At 42.9% G+C, this 23,219-nt stretch overlaps 1 protein-coding gene across 5 annotated transcripts in view; it reads left to right on the top strand.

Annotated features, from left to right (window-relative positions):
• PIDD1 (p53-induced death domain protein 1) overlaps positions 1-23,219 on the top strand; it is a 30,803-nt gene that overhangs the window by 3,774 nt on the left and 3,810 nt on the right. For 4 of the 5 annotated variants that reach the window (XM_048485876.1, XM_048485873.1, XM_048485874.1 and 1 more), the window contains exons 2-13: positions 1,633-2,006; positions 2,951-3,364; positions 5,702-5,905; positions 7,339-7,393; positions 9,782-9,983; positions 10,597-10,719; positions 11,849-12,028; positions 13,700-13,847; positions 14,207-14,342; positions 15,756-15,906; positions 18,294-18,417; positions 21,024-21,142. In XM_048485876.1, the coding sequence (XP_048341833.1) occupies positions 1,742-2,006; positions 2,951-3,364; positions 5,702-5,905; positions 7,339-7,393; positions 9,782-9,983; positions 10,597-10,719; positions 11,849-12,028; positions 13,700-13,847; positions 14,207-14,342; positions 15,756-15,906; positions 18,294-18,417; positions 21,024-21,142 (2,121 nt within the window). In that variant the 5' untranslated portion in view covers positions 1,633-1,741. The remainder of the gene's footprint in view (positions 1-1,632; positions 2,007-2,950; positions 3,365-5,701; positions 5,906-7,338; positions 7,394-9,781; positions 9,984-10,596; positions 10,720-11,848; positions 12,029-13,699; positions 13,848-14,206; positions 14,343-15,755; positions 15,907-18,293; positions 18,418-21,023; positions 21,143-23,219) is intronic. The other variant, XM_048485877.1, reaches the window with a different exon arrangement.

The raw sequence follows: 23,219 nt of genomic DNA, 5'->3' as shown, positions 1-23,219 counted from the left end.
ATAAGATATTAAATCATTTCAGTTTTCTGTTGAGCAGGTTTTTTGTTGGTAGAAATATATTTTTGGGGTGACAGCATCCAGCAATGAAAAGTACCTCTGTACATTGTGGGGGAGAAGTTCAACCATTGGACATCTCGCTGTTGTATGTGCGCGCAACATACTGCCAACTCTCAGCTGACTTATGGCAACCCTGTAGGGTTTTCAAGGCAAGAGGCATTCAGAGGGGTTTCTTTCCATAGATACCCTGGTATTCCTTGGTGGTCTCCTGTCCAGTTACTAACCCGGGCTGACCTTGCTTAACTTCTGAGATCTGATGAGATAAGGCTAGCCTGGGTCATCAAAGTTAGGATTTCATTACTTCGCAGCTGTTAAAGTGAGCAAACCTTTCTGGGACAGTGTAAAGGAGGTTAAAGGAGCTCAGATACTAAGAAATTAAAATGTTTACTAACACTTGTGTCCAATTGAGGCAGCCTGGTTTTTCAGGATTGCTGGACTTTTTAATGAAACAATAATAAAGACATTACAATTACAGGTAGTAAATAAGAACTGCACATTAATTAATCAAAAGGCAAGGAAGCTGCAGTGCTATCCACACTGGTCAGCAATTCCCACTGAACTCCTTAGAAGTTCCATAAACCTAGGATAGAGGTTCATGAGTAGTGAACTAATTCTGGAATTTTCTGAGAAAGTTTAGTACCTCATTCTCAACTCCTGGGGAAGATATGGCCACATGCCACAGTAGACAAGGCTCTCTGTGCATGTAAGAAAAGCTGCATCTATTAAAATTTCTTTTTCTGCACAAGTTCTAAAGTCAACAGGGGCCATGCCCATTCTATGTAAACAGCTGTTAAGACCCCATCTGTTACGGGGTTTCTTGAATAACATGTTTGTCCCTGTGATACTGATGTGGATTCAGTACTCAAAAGGGCAAGAAACCTTGAAATATATCCACCATTCTTACTATCGATTTTGAATGTCAGGTTCCTTGTTCTGTAGGGATAATCCCTTGCAGGAAAAAGAAACAGGACTCTTGTGGCATCTTAAATAAAGACATTTTATTCTGGTGTAAGCTTTTGTGGATACATCCTGCTAATCAGATGCAATGAGTGGATCTTTGTTATGCATTGGAAAGGACAGCACATTACGCTGCTGTAGGTGCCACTACATTTTTTAATTTACTTTTCCTTACGGTGCAGACAACTTATGTAGGAGGTATTTTAAAAAGCTGGATCAAGGGGCCATGAAATGCAGAGTGCACTGCGACTATGTAAAATTCAAATCTAATCAGAAAATATACAAATCCCTTCATTTTACTGTTACTCTGTTTTTCTGTTTGTCCTGTATAGTGAGGATCCACTCATTGCATCTGACCAAATGGACTCTGGTCTATGAAAGCTTATGCTGCAACTAAAATTCTGTTAGTCTACAAGGCTCCATAGTTCCTTGCTCATAACTGTCTCACTTTTGTACTATCACCTTGATGAAAAATCTTGCAACTGGGATGGTGGTACTGATGTTATATTGGGCTTTTATACACAGGATTTAGGGTACTTAGTCTCCATTGCTTTATCTTCCAAACAATATATATTCTTTAAAAATCTTCCCCCCCCCCCCCCTTCCCTTTTTCTCTAGAGCCTGCTTATGCTTTCCGTTATTCAGTTAAATTCTTTGTGGAATCACCAGCTTTTGTTTGGCTGGCAAGCTGGAACATGCTCAACCCATAGTGATGTAACACCAGAAGATGGCAGAGCCACAGGAGCTTGGGGGCTCTCAGGGGGAAGGTGCTTTGGGGGCTGTTGCCGCTGCTGGTCCCTGCTTGGCTGGCAACAGGCTTAACATAGACGTCTTCCCGGATGGCTGCCACTATTTCTTCAAGCTGCTCGAAACAAGAAGGGAAGAAGTGTTGCAGGTGGAATTCTTGCGCCTGAATTGCAATGAGGACCTTATCATTTCCATGCTGACCCATATTCCACTATTGAAGGCTCTAAAATCCCTGACACTCAAAGGTAACAGTATGTTTACTCTTTTTGTCCAATTTACTATTGAATAGCATTGAACTATGTTTCTGTATCTTTTCTTGGGAATAGATCCTTCTGTACATGGTGAAGCTTCTGAGCGAATATGCATGGAGACAGGAGATTACAGCGTCAGCCCATTCATATGGCTTTGATTGCTTCCTTCCCTACCCCCCCCCCCCCCCCCCGCCTGCCCGCCTGCCCCAACTGGTGAAAGACCAGGTCCTCTGACTAGATTCTCTCTGAAACTTTTAATTAAAAAATGGTTGAAATTTTACTGTTTCTGAACTTTGGTTTTAGAATGGAATTGGTACATCTCTAGCAAAAAAACACCAATTCCCTCTGACATCCTCCTCTGTCCACTTCTACCCGCCGTGTGGCACCTTCTTGTGTGAACTGACATTCAGTCACCTGTCCCCCTATTTTGTGTATAAATAAGGAATCTGTGTTTTTTTGACAAAGCTACCTATTTGTCAAAACATAGAAATGGCACCCAGGAGGCTTTTCTCCTTTGCATGCACCTGCCTTAGGCTTTTCTCTCTTGTTATCATGAAGTCAATTGAAAGACAGTGGTAATTAATTCACACAAGCACAGGTGACATACTGCTGAACTAATGAAGTTTATCTGTTAGGATGTAGCATTGATGAGAGACCCCTTTCCAGTGTGTTATGTGGATGTAATTAGCATGGGGGTGAGTAGCATCCTCTCAGCACAAGTGCTGTGGGAAGACCAGGAATTGTTTATGTCTCTTTCTAGAATTGGTCTCACTGGGCTCCCAGCATGAAATATAGCATCAACCCCAAAGTACCACCTTCTAGAGTACCATTTAGCCTTCTAGCTAAATGGAACTCTAGCAAGTATAGATTCTTGGGTGGGAATGGAAATCATTGTTAACTGGAAAACATATGGTTCCTGAATTGTCCTTGTCTCGCAGGTGGACATGCCAGGGATGAAAGTGGTGCTTGTCGGAGAGGATTGCTGGCATCCTTACCTCAAGACCTTGGGTGGCTCCGCTGCCTTGCCCATCTAGATCTTAGCTTCAATAACTTCCGTGTTCTGCCTCCTTGCATCACAGAGCTGGCTAGCCTCACAAGTCTCTTAGTGTGCTACAACAACTTGCAGGGACTGCCTGAGGACTTTGGTCATCTTACCAAGCTGACTTTCTTCTCTGCCATGAAAAATCAGCTCAGGAATCTGCCACAGAGCATAGGAAAGCTGTCAACACTGCAGACACTGGACCTCTCTGAAAATGCACTGGAAACACTTCCTGAAGAGATTGGGAACCTACGTAATTGCACAGATCTGGATCTATCAGGAAATCAATTAACAGGAATCCCCAGCTCTCTAGGTAAGGTATGCATTTGAATAAGGGCGGGTGAGTAAACAGCTCCTATTGCAGCTGCTAAATCATGAGATTAATGCTGCAGTCGTAAACACATGTTTAGGACTATGCTGAACAGCTGACATTCTATACACTTGCTAGGAAGCAAGTCCAGTTGAGCTCAAGGAGATATACTCATGCAAGAATGGGTTTGTTTATTAAACATTTCCAACACATTTTTCAGCTGATATTGTCAGAGTGGTTTATGGTAACATTAATAAACTAAAAACAATAAAACGTTAAAATGTTTAATAATCACAGTACCAACATCACAGTCAGTATAGAAAATGGTAAAAGCAGCATCATTGATGGCTGAAAGTTCCCTCAAAAAGGAAAAAAAACACATCCCACTTTAAAGTCTGGTCTGGTAAATCTCTAATAAGAAAGAGTTCCCTTGTATGACTGTGGGAAGCTACCACTAAACAGGCTGTTCTACTGATATCAGGCAATTCCATCTCTGATGGTGGTAATAGTGCCTGCAAAAGGGCCTTACGCTGTAAATAAGCTCTAGTGTAAGTATATTTTTGCTATTTACAAATGCAGTTCAACCAAACTGCAGTTCTTAAAAGAAAATAAAAGGGTGGGGGGAAATGCATTTGAAAATGATTGCACAGATACAATTTTTTAATTATTATTTTAAAATTTGGCCCTCATATTCAAAAAGGAGATAAACAACTGGGAAATCTTCCTCTTGGTACGCTGGTAAGCTTGGTAAGCTCTTAAGGGCTTGCCCAGCCACTTTCCTCTTTCCTTTCTGGTTTCTTCCCACCTCATCAGGAAATGCTCAACTACACTCAGCATCCCAGGCTGCCTGCCTGTGTGTTTGTATAGGGGGAGGGAGGTCTTTGTAATTTATACTGTCTGCATAGCAAGGGAGATGCTTGTATGCAAAAATCCCTGATTCACCTGTGGATGGCCTGGGCACAAATGACCCATATGGGAAAATAAAATAGTAATATAGCATGGAAAGTATACCTGTGACTTTCTGTGTTGGATCTGACACACCTCTGATGCACGTGCTTTTCCCCCAGTTCAGTCATTTGTTGGCTAACTACTGCAACACAAATTGTAGTTATTGTAATGGAGTGTTTTTATCCAATCTGAACTCATTTGAAAGATGTCTCTAGTATATAATGGTTCAGCTTGTTATTTTCTTTCACTGAATTGTAACAGACCCTGATTCATAGGTTCTGAACTGGAATTTTAAAACAAACTAGTACTTCTGTGTGAGTATGTAAAAAACTCCTGGTGTCCTTTTACCACTGTGCTATAGAGAGTGTCTTAACCTACTGCATCTGTGTATGGTTCTCCAGTTGCACAGTGGCAGATAGGAAGGCGCTCCAAAGGGTGATCACTACTGCACAGAGGATTATCGACTGCCCTCTCCCCGCCTTGGAAGAACTCTATAATTCCCCGGAAACCTCAAAGAAAAGCCCAAGCTAAAAATATTCTGAGAGATCACGTCTCATTAAGCCCTGTTAACTCCCTCTTTTTGAACTGTTACCATCTGGCAGACGATACAGGTCTATAAAAACTAGAACAAAGAGGCTTAGAGACAGCTTCTACTCTAGACCGAAGGCTGTGGCACAATATAAACTAAACTCCGTGGGCCTTCAATATTTGACGTTGTTTTGCCAGCTGTGTAGGGATGGGTGGAGGAAGGGGAAAGTGAGGATGGGGTATGAGTCTGAAATTGTGTGCATCGAGGAATGCTGCTGTAAATTTCGTTGTGTGTGCACAATGACAATAAAATGCTTATCCTTATGTACTGAAATAATAACACAGCACATTTTACTCTGTTCATATAAGAAAACTTCCAGCTATAGTACTTTGGAGTCCATTAACTTTACAATGGAAAAATAACACATGTTTAGTTCTTTGATATTGAAAGCAATGGGATTATAAAGTAGCTTTGGTTGGATTGTGCTGTTGGAGTATAAAGTGTCAATAGTTGATAATTTTTTTAAAAAAAATGCCAAATGTGTGTTATCCCTTTGAGCTATGACCTCAAACACTAGGAGAGTTCTTCCCTTTAGATTTGTATATGTTTCACTTTTACCAGATGCATTGTTGCAATTTTTTTTCAGGTATAAGCAATTCTCTACTGTAAGCAGTACAATGTGAGTGCACTCTTTGAAGCTGAGTAGTAATCTATGGGTTGATAGCAAGATGTTGTGATGTTTTGACCAAAATCCCGAGTACTTTGTAAAATATCCTGGGAATAAGTAGAGGAGGAATTGTTATATTTATCAAGGGTAATGGATGGGGTATTTTTTTTAAAGTCATCCCTGTTCTGACTTGCAGCCAATTTGCAGTCTCTGCAAAGGCTGCATCTTCACAGCAATCTTCTGGTGACAGTTCCTGCTTCCCTAGCCTGCCTTTCCAACTTGTCCAGGCTTGATCTGCAAAACAATAGGCTGCGTGTCATCCCTCCAGAGATCCAGAGCTCTCCCTTTGTATATCTCCGTGGTAATCCTCTAGGAGAACCTGAAGTTCCTCTGCAGCCAGGTAAATTGCCTTTGTTCTGCTTGATTTGTCTGGCGAACAGCTGTTCGCGCTTTGTTTCCAGTGTCAATTAGAAGTAGGCGGTTGATATGATCTCCTATTCAGGTTGTGTTTTGTTGGACTGACAGAAGATATGGTGCAACCCTTTTCCTTTCATGAATCAGAGAGCCACATCTAGTTTACATGCTTGATGTATATGCACGCACACATATATTTGCATAATGTTTGTCACCATTGTATATTCTCTGTGGTCATGCTTTTTATTTTCTCTGTAATCTTGTTTTAGCAAAAGCCTACACAACCTGGGAGAACCTTTTCCTATTAACTATATCAGTGATGGTGAACCTTTTCGAGACCGAGTGCCCAAATGGCAACACAAGACCCATTTATTTATCGCAAAGTGCCAACACGGCAATTTAACCTGAATACTGAGGTTTTAGTTTAGAAAAACCATTTGGCTCCGAGGCATGCATTACTCGGGAATAAACTTGGTGGTAGTTGCTGGCTTTGCTTTGAAGCAACCGTGCAACTCTTCCAACGGGTGAATCATGACCCTAGGAAGGTTTACTCAGAAGCAAGCCCCATTGCCAGCTACCGAGCTTACTCCCAGGTAAAGGATCGCACTTTAGTTCTTTGCATGAAAATCAGTGGGGTTTAACAGCGCTTAACAGGGTTACCTACACTGCTTCCCCAAAACTAGGTCTTAGGTTTAATGCTAATAATTGAGCCCAACAGCCCAGGCCAGCCTAGATTGTGGGGGGGGGGGGACTCTGTTTGCGCGTGCCCACAGAGAGGGCTCTGAGTGCCACCTCTGGCACCCATGTCATAGGTTCGCCACCACTGAACTATATAGTCTTTTGTATTATTTAGACATGTGAGGTTGCCTTGTAGCAAGTCACTGCTAATATAACTTGGTATAGTCAAGCGGTTCTCCAGGATTTCAGGCAAAACAAGTCTTCCCAATAGCTGCTACCTGAGAAAGTTTAGCTGGACATGTCCAGGATTGGCCTTAGCATATTCCATAAACAAAGCATGCACTCTATCACTGGGCCATGGCTCCCTGGAACCCTGCAATTTTTGCTGTGCTTGGTGCTTCACAGAAAATGTGGCTGGCCCTACATCGTTTCTTGCTGCATCTTCCCTCCCCAAAAAACTACTTCTGCTTTTTGCTGCATGATTTTATTCACAACCATCATTTTAGTATATACATTTTCATTTAAGACATTCATTGGCTTTTTAAAAAAATTTCCATACTTGCAAAGTTTATTTCATGGAGGGTCATACCACAGGAGATGTGGTTAACATTCTACTTCAGGTGGCGAAATATATTTTTGCTGAAATGAGGCCTCATCAGTCCCTACAGAAGTACCGTATGCTTTCCATTTAGGTTCATATAAACAAGCCACAGTCAGACTTTGTTTTCTGATTTGTTACAGATGACTCCAACTCAGAAGAATTACAAACACTGTTCCTTGCTGCTGGTGAGGATAGGTATAGTTCTTTTTAGCTAATGCTTACTGGATTTAGTTTTTGTGTCAGAACCTCCTACTGATTCCATTAGGGGATGATACCCAAATTGTACTCTGAGGGCTTGTATAAGCAATAGTTTTTTCTTAGGCAGTTTTCTTAAAGTTATCTTGCAGTATGAGTCTCACATCAACCTGTTCTTGTTTTCTGAACAGTGACACTGGGAACAAAACCATCTGTCCTGAAAATTCTCCTGAGTACAGAATATTCTACAGGACTTGTATAGTGTAGTGGTTAGAGTGCCAGGATAGGATCTTGACTCAGGCATGAATCCCTACTTCCAGGGAAGCTCACTGAGTGACCTTGAGCCAGTCACACGCTTGGCCTAACCTACCTCACAGCATTGGTGTGGCGTAAATTGGAGGAATTATGTAAGCTGCCTTGGGCCTCTGTTGGAGAGAACTGTGGGGGTAAATGAAGTAAATAAAGGCTATTTCAGGATCCAGGTTTTGGGAAGGCCAGAATGTTTTCAATCATGTGTTTTATTATCTTTCTTCAGTGGGGTATGTGTGGATTTTTTGTTTCAATCACCACAATGTCTTGAGCTTACTGATACGTAAGGAAAGCCTGCAGTCCTTTAGAGATGATGGAAAATGGGCTCTTCACATGCTCAGAGGTATTGCTTCTTTTTCACTCTAGGACTGGCCCCTAGTTTTGCAAACGGATTTTAGTGCTCTCCCAAATGAAGCTCTGTGAAGAAGGAATTCCTTGACATTACAGCCCCTACCCTATTCTCATTGATCCAACTCATTCATCAGTCATTCAGAACACTATCATTTAAAGATCTAAAAAACTAGGAACACAGTCATACAACCTGGAAAACCCACAGCATCCTTGTGATTCCGGCCATGAAAGCCTTCAACAATTCATTAAAAAAACTCATTAAGAACCCCTATGATTTCAGGAATCAGCAGCCTCTGATATTGCTCAGACTCACTTTTTAGTCCAATGTAAATCTCAAGGTTTGCTGTATCATGCGTAAACAAATCAGAGATAAGTAACCAGGTCTATTTCAGGGTAGGTGATACACAGAATCAGGTTTAAAGACTGCTGTCTCAAACACATTGAAAATCTATTAAGCTGTTTTATGCCACATCAGATCATTACCCTAATCTTGCTCCGCACTACCTACACTGACTTGCAGTGGGTCCCTGGGCACTGCCCACATGTTTCAAGGGTGCAGAGGCCTAGCTCCAAGGGGACAGGAGGGGGCACGATGCACCAGGCCAGAATGAAAGATGCTTACTTATAAATCAAGAGCAGATGGGTAGTTTTGAGTGTGAAAATGTAGAGAAAAAACCCCTGTATCCTAGGCATCAAAGATTTAGAAAGCATGGACTTCCTTTCTCCATTAAAAGTGTGACTAAAGGATATTGCCTGCAGCTGTCTTTTAATTCATATCATAATTAAACTGATATTCCTAGATCTATATTGGAACCAGATCAACTTGTAAAATATATATATTTGGACTTAATGGCAGTCACCATTTAACAATATATTCAACCTGTTAATAAGACTGCATCAGAGCCAGACTATTTCATCAAGAGAGTACAATGCAGTTATTCCCCACTTCTCCCTAACTGCTTTGCTCTACTTGCATTACAATGAGAACAGCACATTACTTCTTCATAAGAACATACTTTCAGAGATTCAAGGAGACCATTAAAGAAAAGGGGAGGGACGTGCATTATATTGAGTCAGACAGTTGAGCCACCCAACTCAGTATGACCTGTTCTGATGTAGGCAGACAAAAGCCTTTCTCAGCACTTGCTACTTGGTGCCTTTTAATTGGAGGTGCCAGGGATTGAGCTTGGGATCTATTGCTGCAAAGCATGTGGCTTTACCCCTGAACTGTAGCCCTTCTGCAAGAATGGGAAATTTTAGCTTCATTTGCCATCACTGGGATATTCCAGAATTGGGGCCATGATGATTTTGAAAAGGTTTAGCCCCCCTCCCCCACCTTTAAAAAACACTACCTATTTATTTGATAGTTGAGGCATGTAAACTGGCAGCCAAGTCTGGATCTCTGAAGGAATGGCAGCTAGGATACTTTCAGAGCCATCTTGAGCAGAGTTGCACCCTTAAGACTGTTGAAGTCAGTGGGTTTAGAAGGGTGCTGCTCTGCTTAACCTGGCACTTCTAGTCACTTATATTGCTTTGTGGACCATGAAACCTTTCACTGCTAAGTTGGGGGGAACGAAGTTCTAGATGGATCCAATTATACATTAGTCTTATGACTGGGCTTACAGTTATGTCATAATGTCTTTGTTAGTTTTAACTTGAAAATCACCTTGAAGAACAATAATCACAGTATTTTGACAGTATCACTGCTTTTTGTTTGTGTCATTTTAGGTTTACTGTGACCCCAGAAGGCTGTAAAGTTTTCCTGACTTGTGGTGTTCAGTTTTTCTTCCCCCGGGGGGCTGTAACCTCTTCAGTTACCATTTGCTTTCAAAAATGCTTCCCTGATCCACAGTGGGTAAAACTAAAACATCATGATATCCTGCTAAGCCAAGCCCTGGAGCTGCAGCCTCATGGCACTGAATTTCAGGAGGTAAGAGCTTGTGAAGCAGCAAAGGAGTTCAGACTGGAACTGAGCTGATAATCTGTAAGTTAGTGATGTTACCATGATGAAATCGGGTTGGCTGCCCAAAGAAGTGACCAATGATTACATTTAGGCCACCAGTAGAAATGGCTGAGCTGCTTTGCAACAACAACCTGAATCTGAGCCTGAATTGGGCTAGGCTCAGCCCCCATACCTCTGTATAGAGCCAGGGATCAGCAATGGAACAAGTGGTACAAGACCAGAGTGCCTTGGAGCATGTGCACTGCCTCTACCTTTTCTTGCTAGATATGGGGGCCAGATATAAGAGCCAGTGTGGTATAGTGGTTAAGAGTGGTAGACTCTAATCTGGAAAACTGGGTTTGATTTCCCAGTCCTCCACATGAACGGTGAACTCTTATCTGATGAACTGGATTTTTCCCCTGCTCCTACTTCTGGGTTACTTTGGGATAGTCACAGTTCTCTGAGAACTCTCTCAGCTTTACCTCACAAGGTGTCTGTTGTGGGGAGAGGAAGGGAAAGGAGTTTGTAAGCTGCTTTGAGACTCGTTACGGTTGAGAAAAGCGGGGTATAAATCCGAACTCTTCTCTTCTTCTTCTGCTAGGAGGTGCAGATCTGGATGCCCTATGCCTTCACTCAGAGTCTTCATGAGCGTGAAGTCATAATCCGAACATTCAGCAGGCAGAAGTGGAGTGATCTAAGATCCAAAGTGGAGTGTAAAGGGAAAGTAAGCCAACAAGAATTACTGTTGAGTATCCCAAAATCAACCAGTTACTTTAGATTTAGTTTAAAGGGGGTATATAGATCTGTCATGAAGTAGAGTTCAAAGCATCCCCCTTCCTCTGTCTGTTGGCAGGATGTCCTCTAGAGGCTGAAGTTCACAACACCCATTGCTTTTGACTGTGCATTAACATCTTGATCCTAAGCATATTTACTCATAGGTTCTGCACTTGAAGTTAGAATTGTAGCATAAGCATAAGCATTTATTGTCATTGTGCATGCACAACGAAAATTTACAGCAGCATTCCTTGATGCACACAATTTCAGACTCATACCCCATCCTCACTTTCCCCTTCCTCCATCCATCTCTACACAGCCCCAAACACATCCAACCCTACCGCGAAGCCCCGGAGGTTTCGTGTTAGCATGCATACGAACAGCCTCTAGAGTAGAAGCTGTCCACACAGCTCTCTTTGTCCTAGTTTTTTATAGGACCTGTATGCAGTCTGCTGGATGGTAACAGTTCAAAAAGAGAGTGTGCTGGATAGAGGCAGGATCTCTCCTAGAATATATTTTACGGGCTTTCTTTTAGGCTTCAGGAATTATAGGAGGTTCTTCCTAAGGAGGGAGGGCAGCCGATAATCCTCTGTGCAGTAGTGATCACCCTTTGGAGCGCCTTCCTATCTGCCACTGTGCAACTGGAGAACCATACACAGATGCAGTAGGTTAAGACACTCTCTATAGCACAGCGGTAAAAGGACACCAGGAGTTTTCCATCCAGTTGTTGTTTCCTTAAAAGTCTCAGATAGTACAGTCTTTGCTGGGCCTTCTTAACCACCGCAGCAGTCTGTATGCCCCAGGATGTGAGATGGGTGGCCTTTTCTGACATGTAGCTTGCACATTACTTGAAGTTGCATGTTCTCTTTATGCTGTCAAGGTGTTTAAAGCAAGATTTTGTTTATGTGTGCAACAGACTATGTATTGTGGGCTTTGTAGGCTGCAAGGACTGCTGACCTAAATCACTGCCTTTGTTAAAGCACTTTTAAAAAAGAGTGTCTGAAGAGTTGGTCTCCTTTGTAAATTCAAATTATTGTCACATGTTATAAACACCTCTCTTCTTCCAAACCCACTAACAGATGCGTTTGGTGTGCTGCAGTGTCCCTCATTTCTCCTGGTTCTTGGTTGTATCTCAACTTGTGGTGAATGAATGCAGTGTCCCTAAGGAGGGGACATTGCTTTTCTCAACAGTCAACCCTGGCATCAAAGTGACTTTTCCTCCTGGTGTGACTGAGACACCTAGGACAGTGATGCTTCAGGTAGGGGCTTTGTCTAAAGCAGACAAACATTTTGTGGCAAAGAACTTTCATATGGTTGGCAGCAAACACTACTTCAAAGTTTAGTTCGCACATGCTGAGAAGACTTTTTAGCCTTGTTTGTATAATCATTACTAAATGTCCTGCAGTGCTTTTCTTAGCAAAAGTGCAGTGCTGGCTCTAAAAGCTGTTCCACATGTGTTGGGCTTGAGTTTTGTTATGAAGTCAAGAATAATTTCTGAGCAGTTTGGGAATATATTGCTGTACCCCTTGTCATCTTACTAGAGCTAGAAAGAAAAGCCCAGTAAATTAAGCTTCTGGGTTAATAAATAATAAATTAATAAATAAAATAAAAATAAATGAATATCAGAATCATCTCAATGTTTGTCAGGCTTACTATGACTTGTCAGCACCTGGATTATTAAATTGGATTTAAGAACTAAATGGTTAGAGCTATTGGTCCTCATTCTGACTCAGTAAACAGCTCAACCTTTCTGCTGGGATCAATATCTGAAATCTAAAGAGGTGTCCTGATTTTCCCCTTCTGCCTGCCACCGTTCACACTACATCATTTTCCATTCTGGAACGTCCTCTGACATTCTGGAGCATCTTCTTGAAGCGTGGACAGTTTGTTTATTTATTTATTTAAATATTTACACACGACTTTTCCTTTTGGCTCAAGGTTGCTTACAGTAATGATCAGAACATTACAACTAGAGTAAAATGATCCCCAATCTCCTCCCCCCCCCCAGTTGACAACTATTCTTAGCCCTTGAAAATTCCTGGCATGCAAGCAAGCATTGTCATACTGGCATACAAGCAAACAGTGCCAGCTCTCCAGCCTCATTATGGAAGAGACTCAGGCTCTAATGGGTGCCCTAAATGAAGGAACAATCAGCAGATGGCAGCTTGAAGACTGTAACTGGGACACAAGAAAATATGGAAGGAGACAGTCTCTTAGCTGTCTGGGCCCCAATTCAAGAATGTCTTTGAAGATCATAACCAACTCCTTGAATTGAGATCTGAAATAAACTGGCAGCCAGTGTACCTGTTTCAAAATGAATGACGCACGTCCCCATTGTGCACGCCTGACATTAATTGGGTTGCTACATATGGAATGGCTGTAATTTCTAGGTTTTCATCAAGGGCAGACCAGCCCTCAAGGTTACAAAAGCATGGATCAGTGTGGCCAGATCGGCTGACTCCATTAAAGGGGATAGTTGGTGAACCAAGAGCAAATTATGAAGGCCTTTTTTGCCATTAGGCCAACCTGCTTGTCAAACAGCAGTGCTTGGTCCATGCCTTTGACATGCTCTGTTTCATCTGAGGCAAGGTAGACCTAACCCTCAGACATCAGCCTTCCCAACCAGCATCACCTGTGTCTTGTTTGGGTTCAGCTTCTTCTGTCATAGCTACCTGACTGGTTCAAAACAAAGCACCAGTTCAGAACCACTATAGATACATCTGGAGCCTTGGATAATGAGATATAGAGCTGTTTTCTTTGGCTGGACTCTTCTCACTGACCAGAAACAAACAGGTAGAGATAAGAGAGTGAGGAATTAATGGTTTAATCTCCCCTTTCTTCTCCATACTGCCAGGATGTCAGCAAGGCATAGTTGGGGGGGGGGAGGGGCTGGAAGCCCACATTTACCCTTCCTTTCTCTAAAAAATCAGGTGTTGCCTGTGTCAAAGGAGGAGCTCCTGGAGATCACAGATGACCCTGAGACAGTTGCCAGTCCTCTTCTTTGTCTGTCTCAAAATTCCACTGTGGACTTCCTCCAGCCCATTAAAATTCAGCTGCCATTGCCTCCAGGGGTCACAGGTCAGTTTTCCCCAAGAACTGCAAAGCAGAATCATGGTTTGATGGACTGTAGTCATTTTCCTGGATTGTACATATAGCACATCAGTGAAATTAAATATAATCTTGAATTGTACGATTAATGTTCTTTGAGGAAATTAGGTTAGGACCTCAAGGCCAAGCATGTTATAGTCTGGCACTGAGTTGCTAACCATAACTGCTCCAACTCTTGCAAAACTCCACATAAACCACTGATGAAGAAAACTGAATAAACCCTCACTCACCTAAGTAGTAGATACAATGTATGTAGTAGGTGCAGTGTATACTAAATACAATATGGACCTTGAAGACTTGTAGATGAGATTTTTAAAATCTGTTCTAAGGTCTAACCTTGGATCCATCAATGGTGCATCTTCTTCATGGTGACTGGAATGCCCAGAATTGGAATGACATCACAGATCAAGTGGTGCTGGAATTCACCCACCTCTATGCTTTGTTTGAAGTTACCCACTTTTCCTGGTGAGTTGACTGAGAGCATTATCCATCCTTAATAATACTTAAGGAACTATACTTTCTCAATGTCTGCTTCATACATTTATGGATCCATGCCCTTTGTTCTGCCTTTTAGTGGTAGTAGGATGCTGGAGAAGGGGCCCTTATGAGAAGGAAACACCTGGCAAGTAATTAACTGTTTAGCAATAGGACTGTCCCCCAGGCCAGAACTTTGTTCTGGATCAGCTTTGTCAGTTCCAGAGATGGTAAACACTAGGGTACTACCTGGACAATGCAAAGATGCTAAACCAGCAAGACTGGGGTGAGGCTTAAATAAATCTATAGGGAAGCAGCCCTGCTGCCTGTTTTTGACTGTCCTTTCTGAGGCTTTATTTTGCAAGCTTATAATTGGGCCATGATCATGTGAGGAGTGTTATATACAGGAGCAGCTGTCTGGCTCATTGTCTGGTGCTGAAAGTTGGGTACCTCTGCCAAGTATGGCTGGGTCGTCTCAGGCTTCCTGTCTTCAGCAATCCTCTCAGTTTGGCAGTGTGTATGTGTGGGGGGTGGTTCTGGTTTGAGGCCTGGCTCTGTGTAGCTGAGAGACCACTGCCTCTGGGCCTGGAAGGTCAACAGAGTCTTTTTTGGCATGGCTTCTGTGGTGGGTTCATCTGCAAAGGCCCCTGGATCTAAGTGTCTATTTTTGGTGGGGTTGTGGTAACATTAAGTGCCTACTAAGTCCCTTGGTTTTACTGGAAATCTGTTCTCAGATTGTCCTGTTTGCTCTCAGATAAATAGTATAGTCCAAGGGCCATCCCTTGAGGACTCCTGATAACCTTCCTCTTTCCCACCCACATAATGTAATGTGAGAAATGGTTTTTCCACATAAGTGACCTATGTGAATGAGACCTGATTTGAACAGTTCTTCTGAGTGTGTGCGCATGTGTGCGCAAAATATTATGGCAGGGGAGCTATTTCACTTTTCTGCATCACTTCTGTGTCATGAAAAAGACTATATGAACCAACTCTGTGACTATAGATTTGATGTTGGTTCCTCCTGATTTCCTGTAGGTCATAGACCAACACCAGATATTTGGTCCCAGCTCAAATAATTGGCAAAAAAGACTGAACTTAAATGTAACAGCCACTGGGCAAAAACATTTAGCTCCAGATTTCTCCATTAGGGAGGGATATACATCTGTTCAAGACTATAGCTCTTCCTGAATCACTGATACCTTTGTTAATCTGTTCTGGGATTTGAATAGACACTTTCAAAAATTAGGATGGAACAGTTTGTCACTTTTCTTCTTCAAGATTATTTCATGTCAAAAGAAAATTAGACATTTTACATTCATGTACCTTGTATTTGCAAACATATGTGATTACAAGTGAGAGGGACAGAACAATGATTATCAATTGCATACTCCCGCTGTTTCTCAGGTATTGGCTGTGGTATACCACTAAGGCATACATTAGTGGCATTGCCAAAGAAGTCTACAAAAAATTGCGCATGTACCAGGTGAACTTCATAGCTCTACAGAGAAGGAAAGATCCTGAACAAGTCTTGTTAAGGTGTGTCCCGAAGCACAAGGTATGGACAGTCCTGGTTGAGTTTGTATTTGTGTTTGTAAGCATACACACCTACACGCAAACAACAAACATAGTTTGTATTTGGCATGACTGGAAATCCTTCATTCCTGTCTTACCAGGAGTTACTGAATTAAGTTTTGACATGGAGTTAAACAAGTACCCAGACCTGGTGTTGAACTACCACACTTCTTTTTAGGGCTCCTTTTGACAGTGACAAGACTCCAGAATAAGTCTGGAATGAAACTGGGACTGGAATAGTTTCATTGAGTGGAATTTCAAAACACATGAGCAGTGGGAAGGATATCAGACATGCTCATAGCACTAAATAACAAAATGTCCTCAGGAGCTGCTAAATATGCCTGTGTGCACAAACACTTGTGTCAGATATAACTCAAGGGAGAGGTGTGTGGGAAGGAGAAACCAAAGCAGAAGGATTGTGTTGGATTACGTTGCCTATCCTCATACGACTCAGTATGGGCAGACATTGGTGGAAGTTTCCAAGCATGTAGGCAATTGACAGCCTTCAGATTGACACAGGAAATGTGGAGTTCCAGGACTGGCTCTGTCAATGGTCACATAGCAAGCAGGCAAATTGAAGACAAAATCCAAGGGAGAGATCCAGAGAAAGGCATGGGAGGCAGACATGCACGGGGAGGGGGGTGGCTGAGCAAAGGAACTCAGGATAAGCATCAGAGCAGAGTCAAGGTCAGATGATGGAACACAAGTGGAAATTATGAAGGTAGCTCTACATAGAGGGGTCAGAAAATAATAAGAGCAAAAGCTTGAGGGGGGGGGGAATGCAGAAGGACAGCCCCGGAATCTGAGGTGTGTCCAGGAGTGGAGATTTCTGCAGTCCTAGAGAGAAAAATCCTGTCTCAACGCAGGTGTTCAGTTTGGTATTATGTGGGCTCCTGCAATTTGTGCCACAGAAAAGAATCTGGATTCTTGAATAAAACGCAGGGTTTTGAGAAATTTTCCTTTTGAAAACCTAAGTTCTTCCACTGAAACTGTGTAAGAAGTTACAAAATCAATAACAAAACAATAAAACAACTTCATACGTGAGAGCTTCCACAAAGCTGTATTTTAGCCTCAGTGCAAAAGGTCTGCTGAACTATGAATCCTTCTATGCGACCTCAGCGGAGATGACCTTTTAAGATGGTGACCAAGTCTCTGAGTGTCTTTTTCTGGCTGACATAGTTTGAAATTCTGACTTGCTTGCGTGGATCTAATTCTCCTTTGCAAAAAATTTGTCATTAGGACTGATCTATTGAAATTGAGGCTGCAAGCTTTAATAAGCAGATTAATCAGGTTGTGGCTGATTTATAGGAATGCCAGGTTCCTGATTTATAAGAATGCCAGTTCTGGTTTTCTGCTGTCACTCCAGCAGCTGGTGGCAGGATTAAAAAATATATATCCACTGATACAACATCATTACATCTCCTCTGGGAGTAAAAGCCAGAACTGACATCACACTCTTCTAGGAATCTCCAGAAACTCTCTGACTATGGAGTTTCTGATGATTTCTAGAGCAGACTGACATTACTTCTGGGTTCCCCCCCCCCCCCGCAAAGTGACCTAATACTGTTGTGGTGACAGTGACCTCCAAGCCTCCCACTTGTCCCACTCTGTTGATTTATCATGGAGGATAATCCCTGAGACTACTCAGCAGAAACCTCCCTCTTTTATGGCTGTTGGTGGTTCTGGTGTGTTTATAGAAAATAGCAGCAAATCATTAAAGATTATCTTTCTATTTGGCAGTGGATGATTGCTCTTGTTTGTTAAATCAAAAATAGGCTAACACTTCCTTCACCATCTCCTTCAAAGATACCTATTTGGGGAACATTCACATTTATTGAATTCTATTACATTCATCAGTTGGTTACAAGGGAGGTCATTAGTTAAAATTGTGACTTGACAATTCTTAAAGAAACAACTGCACCAAGTTTCACTTGTTGAAGTCAGCAGTAGCTGACACCAGGCCCCTGTGGGAGCTTACCCAGTTCCGTAGGGCCTGCAAGATGGAGATGTTCCACTGGGTTTTTGGTAGATGCCACCAGTTAACCCATATTGTCCATCTGAAGGCGGCCTCCCCAAATTTCTATTTCCAGCTGCACTTTACTGTGCAACTCTTTATCTCTTTTGCCCACCTGGGAAAAATGTTTTATGGTGAAAGGAATTAATCAAGATGTGAGGGGTTGTAAACAATTAAGCTTAAAATCTGGGATCTCTTCTATAATAGCCATTTTGAGATGTATATGTGTTTTTAGAATGAAGTTATTTATTACTGGAATGTCCGGCTTTGACCTGGATGGGCGGGGTAGAACTATAATATAATAGGCATTGTACATTCATGAGGAATAATTTCCTTTTATTCCCCTAATCTCATAGGTTGATCCTGTTTTGGAAAAACTCCATGATAGATACCGAGGTCCTGAGCCTTCAGATGTGGTGGAGATGTTTGAAGGAGAGCAATTTTTTGCAGCTTTTGAACGAGGCATCAGCATTGATGCAGGTGAAGTGCAGTAGTACTGGCTTATACCCCTCAATGACCCAACTCTTGTCCTCCAGTTTATTTATGTTATTTTATTTAACTTACATTCCACCATTCCCAGTCAGGGCCAGGCTCAGGGCGGCTCACATGCACGTTTAAAACAGTCATATCAATCCATACTACTAAATTAATAGATTAAAACATTCTAATATACAATAAATACACAGTTGGTGATCTAAACATCCTATTCACATCTTAATCCCACTCTCACCCCAGGTCTAAATCATGTGGGTGAGAGAGGAGGGGTTGTAAACTCAGGGACCAAGATATTGCAGTTTTAGGACTGGCATCTTCAGTTGAAAGCCTGTGGAACATTTTGGTCCTATAGGTCCTGTGGAATTGATTTATGTCCCGCAGGGTTCTAATGTCTGCCAGGAGTGAGTTCTACCAGACTGAGGCTACAGCCGAAAAGGCCCTAGCTCTCATGGAACTCAGCCAAATGGTCCTGGGGTTAAGACCACCAGTAGATTACTATCAGAGGGTCCTCTGTGGGTGATACAGTCCTGAAGATACTACAGTCCCAGACTGCTCAAGGCCTTAAAGGTTATTACCAAAATCCTGAAAACAACCCAGAATTCAACTAGCGATAAGTGCAGCTGGTAGAGCACTGGTCTAATGTTCTCCCTCACTGGTATGCCAGTGAGTACTCTTGCTGCTGCATTCTGGACCAGCTGCAGTTTCTGGAGCAGTCTCAAGGGTAGGTCAGCATAGTGACTGTCTCATGGATCACTGTGGGCAGGTCTATATGGAACAGATAGGGGGCCAACTGCCTGGCCTGCTGAAGATGGAAAAAGGCTGTCCTGGTAGTATGTGCAACCTGGGCCTCCATAAACAGGGAAAACTCCAGGATCATACCCAGGCTCTTTACAGTAGAGGCAGGTGTTAAAGCCTTGATGTCCAAAATTGGCATTTGGTCCCTTCCTCTCAACTAAAGGACCTCCATCTTCGATGCATTTAGTTTCAGTCTGCTCTGACATAGCCATCCCACTAAGGCCTCCAAAGACTGGACCAAAGTATCTGGGGGAGCTTCCAGCTGGCCCTCCATCAACAAAAAAAGCTGGATGTCAATAGCATATTGATGGCAACCCAGCCCAAAGCTCTGGACCAGCTGTGCTAGGCATTGCATATAGATGTTAAATAATATCAGGGAAAGAACTGCCCCCTGCGGCACCCCACACACAAGGGGGCACTGCTGGGATGTTCCCTTCCCCAATGCTACCCACTGTCCCCACTCCCAGAGGAATGAGGCAAACCAGTTTAAGTCTGTTCCCCAGACTCCAGCAGAGGTGTACCTGGGGAAAACTGAGCCTGGGGTGGACTCTGCGCTTTCCCCCCCTGTGCTGCCCTTCCCCCCACATCCCACCCCCGCCCCACTTGCCTGGTGGGGTGGGGAGGGTCACTCACCGGGCGGTGCACCAAGGAGGAGGCCGGGGTGATGCGTCCCTCTCTTGGCGAGCCGGCTGCACTGCGGCCACCCCCTCTGCCCGGCCAAGCCGCCTCAGCCGGCACTCATTCTGCAGCTGAGTAGGCCAGGCAGAGGGGATGGCCACAGCATGAGAGGACTGGCCAGGCCCAAGAGTCGGCTGGGGCGCGAGAGACCTCTCATGCTGTGACTGGCTTGGCTGCTGCCCGAGGGGTGAGTCAATGACCCAGCCTCAGTGCAGAGCAGCCAGGTGCCACCTGAGTAGTAGGGTCAGGTGCCACCTGAGGGTCAGGTTAACCACTTAGTAGAGAATATGAAATTCTACTGCCCTAGTTTATGTGTGCTTTTCTGAAGAACTATTCCCTAATTTCTGATTTGGTATTAAGAGCAAATTCCTGAGCAGGTATTCTCTTAGACAAGAAATACATGGCTTGTTCTGCCCCTTCACTCAGGTGATATTGCTTGGTGGATCTAGATAAGTTACTTGTGCTTAGCTGATACATAATGCATCCACCTGTCTATGTCTCTGGGAAATGAGAAGGCTACATGCAACAACAGCATCAATTATAGGATGTGATAAATGTTTGTGGTACCACTATTTGGGTCTGTGCGCATATTTTTTGTCAAAGGGTCTGGGAACCTGTGGAGCTTGCTCTCTCTCCAATTGGCTACTCCTATTAGATCTGGATCGTGGCCATTCTGCTGTGTTACATTGTTTGTAAGGCTGTTCTAACCTTCAAAGGGAGTTTTCAGGGTGAATTGCTCACTCTAGCTGCTCCTTCTGCAAGTTTTTCCACTTGATCCAATCCAGTGGATTAAGTGATTCCGGGCCTTTCCCCACTCCCTTCCATCCCCCTATGCCGCGCGCTGCTCTCAGCGCACGGCATCCCAGGCACGCGCCCAGGCGTCCCCACGACCCTGCGCTCTGTGCGGGGTCATCAAAAGGCGCCGTTCAGAAGAGCGCCTGGGATGCCGCGCGCTAAGGGGGCGCGACAGCGGCAGCATCGGGGCGGCTGCACTGTGGCCGCCCCTGCCGTGGGGAGGGAGGAGGAACCCCGCGCTACTCTCCTCAAGTAGCGCGGGGCTTACGGTAAGTGGGGAAAGGCTCTCCATAATTTATTTGTTGTCTCTAATCTAAATTTAGACCGCCCAGACTGCATTGATGGAAGAATTTCATTCAGCTTTTACTCTCACTTGAAAAATATGAAGGAAGTCTACATTACTTCTGAAGTGGACAGGGGGAAAAAAGCTGTGAAAGGGCAGGTACATCACTTTTACACCTTTTGCCCTCAGGAGGTTATTCTATGAAATATGTAGTAAAATGATATATATCTCATATTAACACATCCATACCTTTCCTTATTATGCATTTCTTGATTATTCTCCAGCCCATCAGTGGGGTTTTTCATCTTCTGTAATTCCCTGGATCTATTTGAAAACATATGAAAGTATAGATAGACCTTAATATACTGCTAGAGTAAATTTCCAGAGCCAGCATATAAAGTTTCCAGGCACTTAATTTTACCACAAAAAACTGGGAAAACTTATTGACTCGCATATAAGTCGAGGGTGGGAAATGCAGCAGCTGCTGGTGATTTTCAAAAATAAAAATAGATACCAATAAAATTACATCAATTGAAAGGGGGCATCCAGTAGGTTAAATGTTTTTTGAATATTTATTTCAAAGAAAAACAGTAAACTTGGCTCTGTAAGTGGAAAAGAGGGTCAACAAGAGACAATATGGTCTCAACAGTAACTTTAAAAAGTTACACAAAAACCTTAGCTCAAATCAGCTTAACCAAGCTAAAAACACAGGAGAGTTAAAATCGCTTCAAAACTGGATTCCTCATCATCATCTGGCAGCAATGTCCAAATGTAACCCAACTTAGATTTTAAGAGGGATATCCCATCAGAAATGGAAAATCTTACTATTAGCTTCCATTCCATTGTAAACAATGGGGGATGAGGAGCCTGCCCTTTGGGGATCAATAACTTTGAATCCCCTGACCACAAAACTTCACCAAAACTGGCTGGTATCATAAAGAGAGACTCTCCTGATGAGACCAATAGCCAGGGTTCTCGATGAAGTTTGGTTCAGAAAGGGTCCCAAAGTTATGGGACCCCTCAAATCAAGGGGTAGCCCTCATCTACTAATAGCTCCCATTGAAAACAATGGGGAATGGGGCACCTCCCTTGGGGTCCATAACTTTGGATCCCTCTGACCCAGAACTTCACCAAACCCTGCTCTGGTATCATAAAGGAGACTCTCCTGATGAGACCAGCCAGGTTTCTGAGTGAAGTTTAGATTCGAAGAGGGTCCAAAGGTATGGACCCTCAAAAGGGTAGCCTCATCTACTAATAGCTCCCATTGAAAACAATGGGGAATGGGGGCACCTCCTTTGGGGGTCCATAACTTTGGACTTGGCTGGTATCATCAGGAGTGTCTTCTGAGGGTATCCTGAAATTTTGGTGTTGCTAGCATAAAAACTGCACCCCCTGCTGGCCGGCAAAGTAAAAACACAAAAAATTTTTAATGACCCGCATATAAGTCGAGGGGAGCTTTTTCAGCATTAAAAATGTGCTGAAAATTCGACTTATACATGAGTATATATGGTAAATCATATTGAAATAAATTACACTTGATAAACTCCCACTGATTTCTCTGAATTGTGCTCCACATACGTGAAAGAATCTGGATATGCTGAAAAAGAATGTGTGCAGAAACTGGCACCTAAACCAGACTTTTAAGAATCATGACTTAAAAACAACAAAAAACCTTGATTTTTATCCCTTTTGCATAAGAAGATGCATTTGAAAACACATTTTCCTCTACCCTGATGTTCAAGTACACTTACTCATACCTCTGCAGAAGTTCAGTGTTTGATTCACAGTAAACTGTGCAAATATAATTAGTTCTAACAAACCAAAAATATGAAGGTACATTATGTTCAGTTACAAGATTGTATGCTAGACACTAGGTGTTGGCATATTGACTAAGGAAAGTATAGCATGAATTCTTAGTAATGGGAAGGTGGGTGTAGTTAGATGCCTTTAATTATAATTTGTCTTACTGAAAGAAAGAACCTCAGTGCTGAAGAAATCCACAGCCACTTCCTGGACTTTAATGCAGCGGAATACTCCACTGTGGTTCTAGCACCTGCCCAGTTCTCCCCACCTGGTCCTGATTTAAAAAGTTATTTTAAGCACTGTCTATGTCAGAATCTTTATTCTAAGCGCTATGAAGCTCGCTACTTTGATAAAAGAGCATGTTTAGTTCCTCTAAAAGCTATTAGTAGAACTTGCCTGTTGCACCCACCATTTTGAGTCAGTGTCAGCATGG

The sequence above is a fragment of the Sphaerodactylus townsendi genome, linkage group LG02, assembly GCF_021028975.2.
Source record: "Sphaerodactylus townsendi isolate TG3544 linkage group LG02, MPM_Stown_v2.3, whole genome shotgun sequence".
NCBI lineage: Eukaryota > Metazoa > Chordata > Lepidosauria > Squamata > Sphaerodactylidae > Sphaerodactylus > Sphaerodactylus townsendi.
Note: the sequence above shows the minus strand (reverse complement) of the source record. Positions and strands in the feature narration are given on the sequence as shown.